General features: G+C 42.6%; 1 protein-coding gene across 2 annotated transcripts; it reads right to left on the bottom strand.

Annotated features, from left to right (window-relative positions):
* Window positions 1-562: 562 nt before the first annotated feature.
* On the bottom strand, window positions 563-7,593 carry LOC121659230 (vasoactive intestinal peptide). 2 transcript variants are annotated; one of them, XM_042017150.1, is made up of 7 exons: window positions 7,397-7,593; window positions 6,844-6,965; window positions 5,196-5,336; window positions 4,706-4,810; window positions 3,104-3,223; window positions 2,339-2,447; window positions 563-851 (listed from the first exon to the last, which is right to left on the bottom strand). In XM_042017150.1, exons 2-7 carry the CDS (start codon window positions 6,954-6,956, stop codon window positions 843-845), a joined length of 597 nt encoding a protein of 198 aa, XP_041873084.1. In that variant the 5' UTR covers window positions 6,957-6,965; window positions 7,397-7,593; the 3' UTR covers window positions 563-842. The 2 variants fall into 2 exon arrangements, with proteins under 2 accessions (XP_041873084.1, XP_041873085.1); XM_042017151.1 differs by lacking the exon at window positions 4,706-4,810 and having other exon boundaries at window positions 7,397-7,570.
* Between the last annotated feature and the right edge of the window lie 6,639 nt (window positions 7,594-14,232).

The following is a 14,232-nucleotide window of genomic DNA, read 5'->3' as shown; positions in this document are numbered from 1 at the left end:
TTGCCATGATAATAAAATGATTTATTGTCTGAATATTCTGTAAATTACATTCATTCTGAAAAAATAGTAAACTGTCTTCAGATCTATTTTATATATAAGCAATAGTTTCATCATCAAAGCTACAGACAATTAAATGTAGAATAACTTATGACTTTAGGCATCAAACAAGTCAAGGGATTGCATTCTTTTAGCACTTTGTCAGCTCCAGAGCATCTAAAACACAGCTGAAAATAAAGGAGATGTTTCTGGTGTTACTATAATTTTTATGTTGTGAAATATTAAAAATGTGAACCGGAAGGAAAGAACTTTTAATTCTTTTTCAGTTTTTCTAGTTACTTGGTAAACTGCTAGAAAAGCGTTCCCTTTTGCTTGGCAATAAGCTTCAGAGATCTTTGTAAAGCAATTTTACACACTTTGCACGTTCTTCTCCTCATGTTTTTACACGTTCTTTGTGAGGCTATCTGGAAATGTTTCCTTATAATTACATATGTTTGACTGAAGTTGTATCACACCTAATATAAGCCAATTAATTAGTCATGATGGGCTCTTTTCAGCTGCACACTCATTTTCAAATGAATTTATTGAAGTAAAGGATTTACAGCATATGGACTCACAGACTTCTCATGAGTTAAACTGGCATCCATATGTACAGCTTTCAGTAGAGAACTCTAGAGTAATATTTACAATGTAAATATCAACTTTTATTACATAAGAAACAAATATATCACAACTTTCACTTCACAACATATTTGTTCTGGTTTGATGACTAAAGTCATCTCTTTGAAATACTATGTGGAACTCAAAAATAGCTTGTTCTCGTCATAGACTTTACCAGGTGTCCTTCAGAGGTCCTGAAAAGCAAAGGAGAAATGTGCTTTAGAAGTCAGTTTTTTAAGCATTTGCATCATGAGGTGTACAAAGGCAGACAGCTGGCAATAAATAACACTTGATATAAAACAATTGCTGTGCTTGGGACAGACAGGCTGAGATGCGGCTGCTCACAGGAGTTTGGTGGGCATTACAGTCAGATAAGACTGTAGGATGAGAAAAGAAAGGTTGAGTGACTAGAGAAAAATGTTACTGCAGATTAGCCTACAGGGCAGAACTGCTCACTGAAATAATCCTGTATCCTTGAAATGGATACACAATTTCAGGTTGCTCATTCCACACTACATTAGCAACTGGGCACTGCAATAAAACGACAGGTAACAGTCAATACTGATTCACCTACAGGCACACCTGCCTCATCAGTAAAGTCACTAAAGAAAGGAAAGGACTGAAAACGTCTCCAGGAAAATATCTGCGACCTGCTGCACCACTACTCTTTCTCCCTTAGTCAATGCCAGAATAGTAATTTTGTCCAGAAAGAACATTTCTTTCCAGAATCACGTTGCTTACGAATTGTTTAATTCCTCAAGGCATAAGCAGTTTATGTCCTTTCTAACCTTTGGGAACTTTAGAGGAAGCGCCACAGTGGAAAGTGGAAAGGAAAAGAACATTTTCTCATTTTATATCAGTCTTGAAAGGAAACAACTTTTTTGGGGGGGCAGGGGGGTGGGTGTTTGGGGATGATACAAGAAAAGACATTTCTCCAAATTTTATCTTCAAGAATAGCCTTTTAATCTTTTTTCTTACTTGTGTTTTGAGACACAGCTGAATGCCAAAAACTATCCTATCATCAATTCCATAATACACTTTGAAGAATACCAAATTCGCTTCTACCTTACACTTTCAATGTTATGTTCCTTCAAGTGTTGATGTAGAAGGGTTTACATTTCAGTAAAACAAAGAAAAATAATTGTGAATGACTTTAGAAAGAATAGTAGTAGCTAAATGGAAAACAGGAACTTCAAGATTTGCATGTTGTGCTTTCTTAATGCATAAGGTTCATGTTGCTGATGTCCTTAGTTCTAGGGGCAACTCCTTCCTAATGAAAAAGATGTTAAATAAAATCTGTGGCATTCTTTTTAATTAAAAGAAATATCCTCAAGTTTGTTCTCTGAAGAAATAATGATCCTTGTAATTAAAAATGAGTCAGTTCTGGTTTTATGCTGCAGTGCACACTTGTTGAAACACCCAAGTGAGTTAGGTGCATTATTAACAGTGCCATTTAATTAGGAATTTTCAATAGCAGCAATCATGGGAAAACTTAAAGCTAATTATTAAAAATTATTATTTTATTCAGACACAATCTCTGTAGAAACATCAAGCTTTTCATGGAAATCACTCCCTTTCCTAGAGGATTCCGATTTTCTGGTAGGCCATACTTCATGTACAATTAATCTCGTTTTATGGGTCAAGTCAAATAACAGCAAGAGGGAAGAAAATCTTGGCATACCAGTGGGAGGTGGCTCAGCAGCTCATCTACAGAATCGTAGTTTTCTGAAAAGGATGGTTCAAGAAGTTCTGCTTCATCTCGAAGTTTAGCAGGGTTTAGCTCTTCCTGGCTGTTGTGGATCAGAAACAATTTTATTGCTCTCAGAAGAAAAAGCAAAGAAAGCAAAGCCTTCTTCTAACCGTAGCTTCTGCACATTTTCTTACACTTACACCCAAAGTGTTATAGAACATATGAAATAGCATGTTTAATGAATAATGAGACATGATATTTAAAAGCAGTTGTCTAAATGAGTGAATATGCAAATGGAATACAAAGGTCTACAAAAATGTATGCTGGCACTTCTCACCTACACCAATTAGGGCATATAGTCCTTCAGGGACTTCTAAATTTTCATTTCATATGTTTACAGAGAGGCAAATTTTCAACAAATTTCTTTATAAAATTGTTGTTCATGTTCCATAGCTCAGTGGATTTTTTCCTTGAGAAGATTTTTTTATAAATAAAAACAATGTAAGAATCTATCGGAAGTTTTTTAAAATTGCCAGATGCCATCTCCTCTTTATTCTTTCATTCTAATCTCATTGTGGTGTCTGTTCCAAGAAAATGTTGTCTGTATTTGAAAACCATGCTATAAATTATGCTATCGAGTCATTAATGTTCAGTGCCTTTTGCTTGTCCTTTCTGTATACGTACGTGGATGTAAACCTTTTCTGTCCTAATACCATAAAAGTATGGAAACAATACATATTTTCTTTTTTGTAGTACCTTCTTTTTCCAGTTAAAACTGAGTTTAAGTATTTCTTCACAGCCATCTGCTTTCGAAAGCGGCTGTAATTGTCAGTGAAGACAGCATCAGAGTGGCGCTTGACAGGACTGTCCTGGGAGCTGGCAATACAACAATTACAATGGAAAAATTAAGAGACAATATCTGTTTAAAAGAAGATACCATTAAATGAGTGAAATAAGCTTTATGATGTTGGTTAGCCTAATAAAAGCAAATCTCCATTTCAGTTTTCATTTTGCCATCTATGACTTTAGATCCTTCCTCTGTTGAAAAGAAGCCACTGCTTCTATTGCTTACTATGTATTTTAAAAATAAGGATCAAATTCCAAAGTCTTCTGGGACACACCTTCCACTGATTGTTTTCTCAATTTTCCCATGACCTATGCAATTAGGATACATTGTCAAAGATTTCTAGATTTCTTATCCCAGGAGTTCTGCAAAATCGAGTGGTTAAGTGTGGATTTCATGACTCTCTCCTGTCTGTACTCACACCCCAGCTTGCACCTTTTAATAAACAGATTATATCCTAATTTCTATCATTTGTGTGAATATATTTCAGTACAATGCCAAGGTTTAAGTCTGGTTTAAGTCTCAATAAGTTCTTAAAGGACCTCATCATTGTTCTTATTGAACTCAGTAGAGTTGGAGTCTACCGCAGAGGAAAGTCAGAGTGCAGCATCACACAAGTAGCTATAAATGCTTGTCCTAAGGTTTCAGAAGACAAAACACACCTTGTGAAAACCAAACCTGGAGACCTTTTCTCCGTGCACGATCTTGGGAAATGTCAGGATGTTCTGTTTTAAATGGTCTCTGTTAGGTCATAGCATATAAGAAACTGGAACTGTATGCTCTGGAACAAAGGCAGCATTGACATAAATGGAGGGCTAATTTTTACTCAGCTTTTGAGTGTATGAAGTGGGTACTCAGTGGTATCATCACAGTGGCTCATCAGTTTCTGCTTACGGATTTGAAAAGAAGAAAAGTATACAGTAATCCTACCCAGCACCCTGTGCCCCTTAGTTTATTAATGTACTCGTCTGCAAGTTGCATCCAGACCCCTTGTCTATGAATTTGCTTCATTCTTTTTTGAATCCTTCTGCAGTACAGATTGCACAAACATCTGTCAACATGTTCTACAGCAGGAAAAAACTATTCCTTTACATTTTCACTATAAGCCAATCATTTCTTGATTTCATTGTGCATTTCCCTGTTGTTAAGTACTGAGTAACCAATCATTTTTTATTTACTTTTGCCACTCATCTGCCAAGCTAGTAAAAACACTGCCAGAAAAAAAGAATTAGCAAATTGGCATGATAAACATTCTAATATTTCCAGTATACATTATCCATGTTTTGTGCAGTGTCTGTTGCTCTACCTCTCACAGCTGTGTCAGGAATAAATAGTAACATACTTATTTAGTAATATCACTAAATACTTATATAGGATTTTCAGCTTCCCCATAATTATGTAAGCTTCTCTTTCATTATCTCTAAATCACAAAAAGGAGAACTTGGATACAGAAGGGTAAAAAAAGTGCTAATAAAGCCAGCTAGGAAAAAAATCTACCTAATGTGTCACCTCACCTAACTCGTTTTCTAATAAGCGAATGCAGATATCTCTTCACAGCAAGTTTAGCCAAAAGATGGCTGTAGACACTGGTGAAAATTCCATCAGCATGCCTTGCATTTCTGAAATGGACAATAAATAAACTCTACAATACAGCCTGGGTTCATATAATTTTGATAATGTTCATTTTGTAAACATACTGCTTTTTTTTAATTTATCTATTGTACATATTAAATTAAACCAATTTCATAAAATAACTTCCAGATTTTCACAATGTACTTTTTAGTCCTTCCTGGAAAGTGAAGGCATTCATCATGCCAGAATGGCAATACAATCAACATCTCTGCCAACATCCCTACTGCTACCAGTATTCAAGCAATGGCTGTGGGATTTTCTTCTGTAATTGAGTCTTCCTTTCCTAATTCTCAGTTTGAAAATGTGAATGATTTTTTGGCAGACATCAAGTAGTCCATCATCTTTTGTATTTATGATAATAAAGAAACTCACCTATCAATAATTCTGGACAGATCAAAATAGAATTTCTCATTTTCAGGTAATGTGTTCTGCAAAATATCTGATTCTGACTTTAATGACCCACGGGCATGGTCAGGTTCACTGGCTCCATCAAACGGCATTCTGTTTCCCAATCTGTTGGAGAAAGAAACCATGTAAAGTACAGCTAGCTGAGGACGCGCAACACTTTACTGCAGCTAACATTCTGGTTTGTGTCAAAATGCACATCTACCTACTTTAATCTGTAAGGCATTTTAAAAAAAGCTGGATAAAACAAAAATCACTTTCAGGTAGAATCCATGCTTAATTGTAGACTAATTTACATAACAGATCCTTCTCTCAAATGCATATTTCCTAGATAAATGTTCTCATTGAATACAATTTATTCCAGTATATAATGTATGACAGTCACAGCACAAGTGACAACCATGAAGCTTTTCCTAACAACTATATTTTGTATAAATGATGGATGGAATTAACAGCCTCTACCCAAGCAAAGTGAAAACTGTTCCTGTGATGTATTTACCTCCCAGTCAAGATTTAAGATGTGCTTTGAAATGCAGAATGAAACAGTTCTTAGGCCTTCTCCAAAGAAAGCAAATATACCAAGAACTTCAAACTAAATGCAAAGTGCAGTCATATATCTCTACATGTTTTTATTCTCCCATGTTAGAGGCTAAAAAATGTTTACATTTAATCTCTTAAAACGTATTATGGCAATTGCTCTGTATAAACTGATGTACAGTTATTTCACATTTTTGTAAACTGCGATTTCTTATGGTGTGTGATTTTATCGAGGGGAGTCTGACTGCATAACACTGGTTTGGCATCATTCCTTCTGGCTGCTCTTATGTTCTGTGGCAGACAAGAGGCTCCCATCGTTGTAGGAAACCCCTGTGTGTGATGACACACAAAAATCACACACTAAAACTGAGATAGACTACTGCCCTTGTAATTTTAGTCACTGTTAGAACTGCTTATGTATCTGACCCATGTAAGTCTTCTGTCTAGCAAAAAAAAGGTGCAAAGTTGCTGTGTAAAATGAACCAGCTCAAGTCACACCGCTTGGAAGTCAGTCACTGTGCTGTTTTGCTGTTCTGTTTTTCATCGGTCCTCCTACACTTTATGTTCCTCTTACCTAGATGCAAACCGTACCGTTCTGCCATCTGATTTAATTTAGCTGGACCACTAATAGCAACTTCAACCAGCCGAAGCACGCAGCGGTACAAAAACTACGCTCCGCTCTGTTCCCATGGACCCGCTCACGTCCCAGGGCTCGCCGCGACCCCCATCCCGTCCGCCCCACGCACATGCCGCGGTCACCACGCCCCAGCCCGCGGGGCAGCGCTGCTGCAGCCGCCTCGGGAGCTGCGAGCGCGTCCCGGCGGCTGCTGCCCGGTGGGTGCGGCCGGCACCGGCCGGGTCAGGCCTGACCGCAGCCTCGCCGCGGGCACCCCGCGCACCGCCGATACCGGGCAAAGACCCCGACGGGAAGCGCCGCGCTGCGCGCTCCTTGGGAGGGCGCAGCGGAGTACTGGCGCTTCTCACAGCCCCTTCTGCCTCCGGCCGAGGCTGGGCAGGCCCCTGCGGGCCGGAGAGGCGCGGAGCAGAGCTCGGAGAGCGGAGCGGAGCGCGGCCTTACCGCGGCACGGGAGGGAAGGCGGCGCCCCGCGGGGGCAGCGCCCGCGCCCGCCAGCAGAGGGCGCTGAGGAGGGCGAGGGCGAGGAGGAGCGGGGAGGCGCTGCGGTGCTCCATGGCCGCCACCTGTGGAGGGAAGAGCGCAGCCGTCACCCACCGCCCCGGCCCGCCTGCGCCCCTCGGGGCTTCGCCCCGGGCCGCCGAGCCACTGCCCCGGCCCCGCTCCCAATCGCGGTCCCTGTCCCGAGAGACGCCACCGGCCAGCAGGGTCGCGATGGCGGGGGAGCTGCCGGCGGCCAGGGAGAGCTGGCACCCCCGAAGGTGAGCCCCGGCCCGGTGCAAGGGGCAGCGGTGCCAGGGGCTCAGCCACTTAAGCGGTAACAAGGGAGGGTCCCGCCCCGGCTGCCCTGGGCTTTCAGAACCTCTCCCCACTCCCCGACAGCCGGGACGCCTTCCCCGCAGGTCCGGGGGGGAGAAGAGGAGCGGGGGTACGGGACGGGGACATCCTTTCTCATCCGCTGTCAAGTTGCCGCTGTGGCGGGGAGAAAGTTACTCACGGAGCCGCGAGTCCGTCGGTGGGTCTGGCTGGGCGGGCGCGGAGCGGTGCTGGGGGAGTGAGCCCTGGTCCGCTGCTCTGCTGCCGGGGCGGCGGCAGAGGGTGAGGAAGATGAAGAGGAGGGCTCCGTCTCGCCGCACGCTCTGAGCTGCCCGCCGCGCCGCCGCGTTTTATAGCGTTTACACGTTTCTGCTTCCGAAGGAGCAATCACGTTACTGGAGAGACGTCACCCTTCCCAAGGGGACGGTCGCTTTGCTCAGGACAGTCAGAGACTTATATTTAACTCATGAGCAGTCGCGTACCTCTTCCCTCTTCACCTCATCCCCTCCGGCCATTATTTGATTTATGTTAATGACATAGTTTTGCGGGGACCGGAGCCCCGTCGGAGGGGTGATTCCGCCTCGCCGGGAGAGCAGGCGGTCGTCGGGGTCCGCGGGGGCACGCCACACCGCGCATCCCTGCCCACAGCCGGGATAGCCGGAACGAAGGGGGCTGCACTCCCCGGGCCCTCCGCTCCCCCACCCCCTCCCCCGGCCCCCATTCTCCCAACCCCCGGGCTTTCCTAAGGAGCCCGCTTTCCCGCCCCGGGGTTGCTCCTTTCCCTAGCTCTTCGGCAGTGTTTCCATGCTAAACTGGTCCCTCTCCGTCCCTGGCACATGCGAGTCCCTGACGGGGGTTCCCGCCTGGGGTGCGGAGGGAGTTGGTCTGAAAAACAAAATTTTCCTGCGGGTTTTAGTTTGATTTTAGCAGGTGTCGGGGTGTTTTCTACTCTTCGCTATTTTGTTTAAACTGCGTGCGTGTTCGTGGAAAACGGATTATCCTCCACATCCAAGCGCCGCTTGGTGCAGCCAAGCACGATGGGTGCTTCCGCGGATCCCAGCGCCGGCACGCGCAACACGGGCGCGCAGGGAGAGCGGCTGGAGCAGGAGGGGGATCAGCTCTTCCTTCTAATGTGTCTTAAGCCCAAACCTCGGGGATGCCACAGCAAGGGAGAATCACTTTCAAGCCTTTGATTTTTCCCCTTCGAATTTTCCCTGCCTCAGAGAGATCTGTGGGCAGCAGGGAAAGAAATACAGGGGAAGTGGGCGTGGGACCCGCTGGCGGGCCGGCAGGACAGGGCTGATCAAGCAAGCACCTCTTCAGTGTCGCACCGTGTCTTCTCTTTCAGGTGCCTGCCCTGAAATATTTGCCAAATAGTCGCAGAAGAATTTCAGCTGTAAAGGTCATTATCCTCTTTTATTTTTTCTTTTTTTCCTTTTTTTTTTCCTTGAGCTTTTGTGCCTCTAATCCTCCTACTCAATCAGTAACGATTGTACCAAATCCATACAGACGATTTCACCATTTCTTCTTACTTCTAATAAGTTTTTCTGTTTCATGTTTCACTAAAGGTTAGGCAGGCTCAATGCCGAAGATTCTGCGATGCTTAATCACATTTTCTAATTCAGTTACATAAAGAATAAGTGAATTAGATTTAAAATGCCTGGAAATTTGTTTCTCGGATGACAGCTGTGACTAAAACCAGAGTTCCTGCAGTAGTCTAATTTCAGGAAATTTTCCCCTTGTTACTACATAACTGGGGGTCGAAGAAGCTATTCTGCTCCGGAATGGCGGGATGAGCATCAATGGCACCGTATTCCCCTCACCTCAGAAACATCCCAGCTAGGGCGCATAGGCGTTGTGCCGTATGCACGACCTGGGGAAGTGCCGTGGACTTCATTCAACTACTTGAAAGAGGAGAGAGGAAGGAGAAAGCCATCTCCTGGGTGGTGTAGGGCCGCGTGGCCGGGGCACTGCGAAGCCTGCGGTTGCCCAGTCTCCTGGCCTGGAGCGGCGAGTGGCGAGGGGAGGCGGCACTCGGGACCCCGCGGGCAGGGCGGGTTCGAGGGGGCCGCGGCTGCCCGCGCTCCCGCTCCTCAGTCCAGGTTCCCAGCCCCTCTCCTGTTCCTCAGTCCCGCTCCCGCCGAGGGCGCCGCTGCGGGAAAAGCCGAACGCTGCTGGCAGCAGGAAGCGGAGAAGAAAGAAGTTTCCTTCTAGCGCTAGCACGCCTGAGTTAGCGCAGCCTGTAGAGGGGGTCTCGCAGGAGTCCTGCGGACCGCGGTCCCTGGAAGGGAGGAGGGGAGCAGGCAATTCAGTCTAAGGGATATGTGAAAAACAAGTCTGCTGCCAGTTACTATGTATGTGCAGTATGGGTGGCTGCGTGCTCTGAGGAGATGTGTATAGTCTCCACTGCCTAAAAATTAGAGAACCACTGGCAAATCAGGGCTTTTTTACCATACTGTACCATTTGGTGCTGTGAGGTACCGCACTGCACCCTTCCATAGCGTACCTGGTGAATCTGGTTTGCTGTAACTTAGTTTCTTGTCTACAGAATAGGGAAAATAGATGGTATTGTAAGACTAGATGCACTAGAGATTTCTCACACCATTAAGGGGGCTCTAGAGAGGTTTCTTTATCAATACTGTCATCCTTAAGGAGGTTCTGAGGCCATTTAACCCAGCTTGACACAGTGTTGTCTAACCTAGTGTACTACCTGCAAAGAAGGGGAACAAAGTCATAGGGACATCAAGTGGTTCCTCTTGTTTAGTCAGGAAATCTCCAATGGTGCTTTGAATGGACCCCAAAAGTCCAAAACACTCTTTAGTTGCACTAACAATTGTCTGCATTTCCTTTAAGCACCCTGTTACAACCCACCATCTCCTCCTCTTGCAGATAAATTGAAGAAGAGATTCCACCTCCCCCTTTCTCCTTAGTCCTTCCTCACGCTTCTCGAGAGGATTTTCATTGAAGGAGGTTGGTTTGGGATGACTGACAATGGTTTGGGATGGCAATCCAAATTCTATCTTTTCCAATTTTTTCCCCCCGAAGCTTAAATACACTACTATTTCCACATTTGAATAAGTTTTGATAAGAGTAAGTCATTAAAAAGAAAATAATTATTTATAAACAGACAGATGGAGAAAAGACCCTTTTCCATCAATATCCTAAGTGAGATCCTCTAAGATCTAGGTAGATGAACCCTTTTTGGATGGTCACTCCCACTGTTTTCTACTGGTAAAAGCTCTGCCCTTTCAGGAAAGTGTCACTTGGGAGAAAATAGTGCTTGGGAGCTTCTCCAGGATAATAATTAAACGCAGGAAACTCCTGGGAAATCAAGTATTTTTCAGTGGTTTTTACAGGAATCCTGATGCATAGCACCATCACATTTACTGAACCTTTTATCTTCATTCTATGTGTTATCAAATATCTTTTGGCTACTCTCCATTTTTGCTTCAATTTCTTCTTTAATGTTCCACTTAATAAAACAAAAAATCAAAAAAAGTTACAATTATAAAATTGCAATATTTAGGAATGATGGAAAACCAATTAGACAAGATGGAGCAAAGAGCAGAATTTGTCTGAAAGTTTGTCCTACCATTTGTATACAAAATTGTGTGATGTATATATAAATCAAGTATTACCTAAAATAGCTAAATCATCTAGGGTAAGAAATTTGGGAGTTCTTAGGGTTGTTAGTTAGATTTGATTACTATTTTTAGCATGTAAAACTATTATGAAATTGACATGCTAAAAATCTCTTAAAGCCAAATCCTTAGATGAGAGGAATCTGCTTAGTTCCATGAAGGACCTGCTTAGCATTTACCAAATTTATCATGTAATTGTATTTGAAAAAGAGAATTGCATCAGAAATAGAATTAACATTTTGTTTGGCAAAAAAAAAGAAAGATAAAAATACTAAGAGACTTTTTTGAGGACTTTCATATTCTATCAGAAAAGGAAACTTCTACTGACTCATGAGGTCTCTTATAAATCATCGGGTTAACAGAATGTCTCTTGTGCATTACAGCTCATGTTGCTGTGGATGAGTTCAGAAACTCTGCCTTTGATCCCATAGCCATATCACATTGATCCACGAGTTTTTAGAGCTTATAGAGCAGATTGATGGGGCACTACTATTCAGCAGCTAACAGAACAGCTTTTTCAACTTTCACAGAAGAGATAGCAGATGAAAATTCAAGAAACTGTATATGAAGAATAAAATATACAACTAAAAATTGATAAACTAACCTGCCCTTCTCTAATCCTTTAACGGCAGGATTAGCATATTCCCCAATATCTGCTCTCAGCATCCTGTTGCATTGCTGGATCCCACTCTGCCATAAATATTTATATTCCTTGATATCACCCAGTTTGAAAAAATGGATGAAATGCTGAAAAATGAAAATGCTGAAACTTGTTCCAGCTTCACTTTCTTTGCAGCTATCTCTGAATGCTTCTCAGAAGAAATAAGGAGAAAACCATCAGTTTGTTCTTTTAGGTAAGTTTTATTTCAAAAGCACAATCCATATTCTATCATACCTTTAGCCTGAGTGAGTTCCGCAGACTCAGAAATGTGATGGCAAGCAGAATAGAACACAGACAAATATTTTTCAATTAAAAACTCATGAGTTGCCTTCTGCAACAGAAACATTAAGAAGAGTGCTTGCCTCCTCAGTTCCCAGGCTGTGGGAGGGTCACACAGATGGAACAGGGGAGCCTTCATTTCCTCTCTCACCCTTTTTGAGTCCTGCTTTCAGGTCAAAAGTGTGGATCTTCAGAGCAGAGTTATCAACTGAAGCAAACTCCTGCAACATGTAAATTATATTAACAAACATGATAACTATCTACACCACCTGAACAAGTTTCTCCTGCTCCAGGTGGTACCTTTGCATTATGATTCTGTGTGGGTTAACAATTTTCAAAACCAGTTTTCAAAATCACTGGAACGTTTGGATTATGCCCATGACTCCCAAACAGACTCCCGCCGCTTGCATCTGTGTGTCTGGGCATGACAACAACATCCATGTTACAGACCTGCTTGGTTAGAACTTCTGAGTAGATGCAATGATGAGCAAATGGCATGCAGGAGAGCTGCTGACTCCTGTGATACTTCCAAGAGTCTTTTCCCCTTGCCTCAGATGTTATCTGGGAAAATTCCTAATGCTTCTAGTATAGTTCTGTGTTTTCATACCCCTTTACCTTTGGGGTGAAGGACACCCCAAAATGCAATCTCAGCTTCTCTCAAAAACTCCAAAGCAGTTTGGCATAGGCATTTTGTTCTCCATATGTTTGTGTTGTCTGGTATGTGTGTGGACTACTGCTTCATGTCCATCTGGTTCATGATATGCAGCTGTCCTAGAAGCATCAGTCTAACTTCCTTCTCATTCTTTAGCATGGATGTGGTGTTTTTGCCATCCCACTCTCACTATCAGACACATGTATTCTGCACTCATACCTCAGGAGGACCCGTGACTACACAAGATTTAACAGGAGCTTTAATATAACTGGTTTTCTTTCAAAGCAATTTCCTTCTAATGTTTCACCTGACTTGTTTAAAGTATTCCATTTACCTTAAAGCCCAGAAAACCACATGGTAATACAAAGTTTGTCAGGAAGCAGAGTAGTTTCTGATTTGGTCATATTGTATTCTTTGTTTTGAACAAGCTCTCTGAAATATGTCCTATTTCTACCAGCACAGTTATAATCTTCAAACTTCAGCAAAGGATCAGATGATTCTTTCATCACCAGGAAGTTTTCCCTCCTCCTGCAGCTCCTCCAACCCAATCTTCTTCTCTGCAAATCTAAAATAACCTCTGTGTATGACAAGGATGTGTCTGTCTTTCAGATGTCATAATATTCAGATTGAATTTGCCATTCATTTTCACCCAGCTCTTTGCTTCATGGTTTTGGATATACAAAACTGGGTTTTCTGTGGTGAACGTTTGGAAAATCACGTTCTTTTTCACCATGTTCTTACATGTGTAAATATCTCTAAGCTAATATCCAATTATCTAAACAAATACTAAGAACAATCTTTCAAATTCATGTCCTTACATTTTCCCCACGCTCTTAGGCCTGTCACCTGTCCTATATGATACCTTATGGAAGTCCTTTTGCCTCTACCTGCACAAAAGAAATGCAAACTAGAAATAACCTCCAAAATCCATTTGGATTATCTGTTAAAAGTAAAACCCATAAGGAGTGCCATAGTGGAGTTCAAAATTTAGAAGTCTGAGACCAAAACTGCCTAGCGTGCCTTATCTCACCACGATTCGCTGTTGACACTCACCTTATGTAGTCTGCAAGTTTATTGGGAGCTTGGGAAATCCAAGCTTCTTTGGGAAACTAATGTTGCTAATGACTAGGAGCACATCTGCAGATTCAGGCAAGCTGCTGAAAGTCTATTTGCCTCCTTATCTAATTCCTATACTGCAAAATCTCCCATGAAGTATGGGAGAATTTAGTCCATTTAAACATTTGTAACCATATGATAGGAATCTTTCTTGGGTTGTAATTGCAATATCTGTGCTGAAAACACTGGTATACTTCCCCAGTTTTGCATAGATTCTTCTTCCTGTGTAAAATACAAGATGCTGGTTCTAGACTGTGTGGCCAAATTCTTTTTGTCTTCCCCAGTGAATACTGCTACTATTGCACTGTCTGGAAGCTTGTGAGAGCAGACATACCATCTCAGGATATAAAAAAAACCACGTCAGTCGGGCTGGAAGGCTCATCTTAAGATGCTAATTATGCCAGGATAACTTTATCCCTTGAACTGACCTAATCATCACAAGTTCTTTATTTACCAAGCTGAAAAAAGAAACCATCTAAAAGCTAGAGCAGAAACAAGCTAAAAATGCTTCAGTCTCAAGCAATTACCACTATTGTCTTCATGGAAAAAGAGCTGAGAGAGGTTTTCTAAAACTGTCCATGTGTATAAAGGGCATGGTGTAACGTGCTGTCTCTTAGCACTACTCTAAGCCTAATGTACATTATTATGGGTGTGGAAATCTATATTCA

The sequence above is a fragment of the Corvus kubaryi genome, unplaced genomic scaffold, assembly GCF_017639235.1.
Source record: "Corvus kubaryi isolate FWS band 111438036 unplaced genomic scaffold, C.kubaryi_AGA036_p1.0 split3-73, whole genome shotgun sequence".
NCBI classification, from domain to species: Eukaryota; Metazoa; Chordata; class Aves; order Passeriformes; family Corvidae; genus Corvus; species Corvus kubaryi.
The sequence above is the reverse complement of the archived record's forward strand: the minus strand, read 5'-3'. Positions and strand labels throughout refer to the sequence as shown.

Bases quoted from the DNA above. Each gene is read 5' to 3' on its own strand.
- LOC121659230 (XM_042017150.1), bottom strand. From the start codon at position 6,956: ATGGAGCACCGCAGCGCCTCCCCGCTCCTCCTCGCCCTCGCCCTCCTC. The intron at 5,337-6,843 runs GTAAGGCCGCGC...TTTCTCCAACAG, and splicing joins GCCTTCCCTCCCGTGCCGCG to ATTGGGAAACAGAATGCCGT. The intron at 2,448-3,103 runs GTACTACAAAAA...GATCCACAACAG, and splicing joins GTTTTAACTGGAAAAAGAAG to CCAGGAAGAGCTAAACCCTG.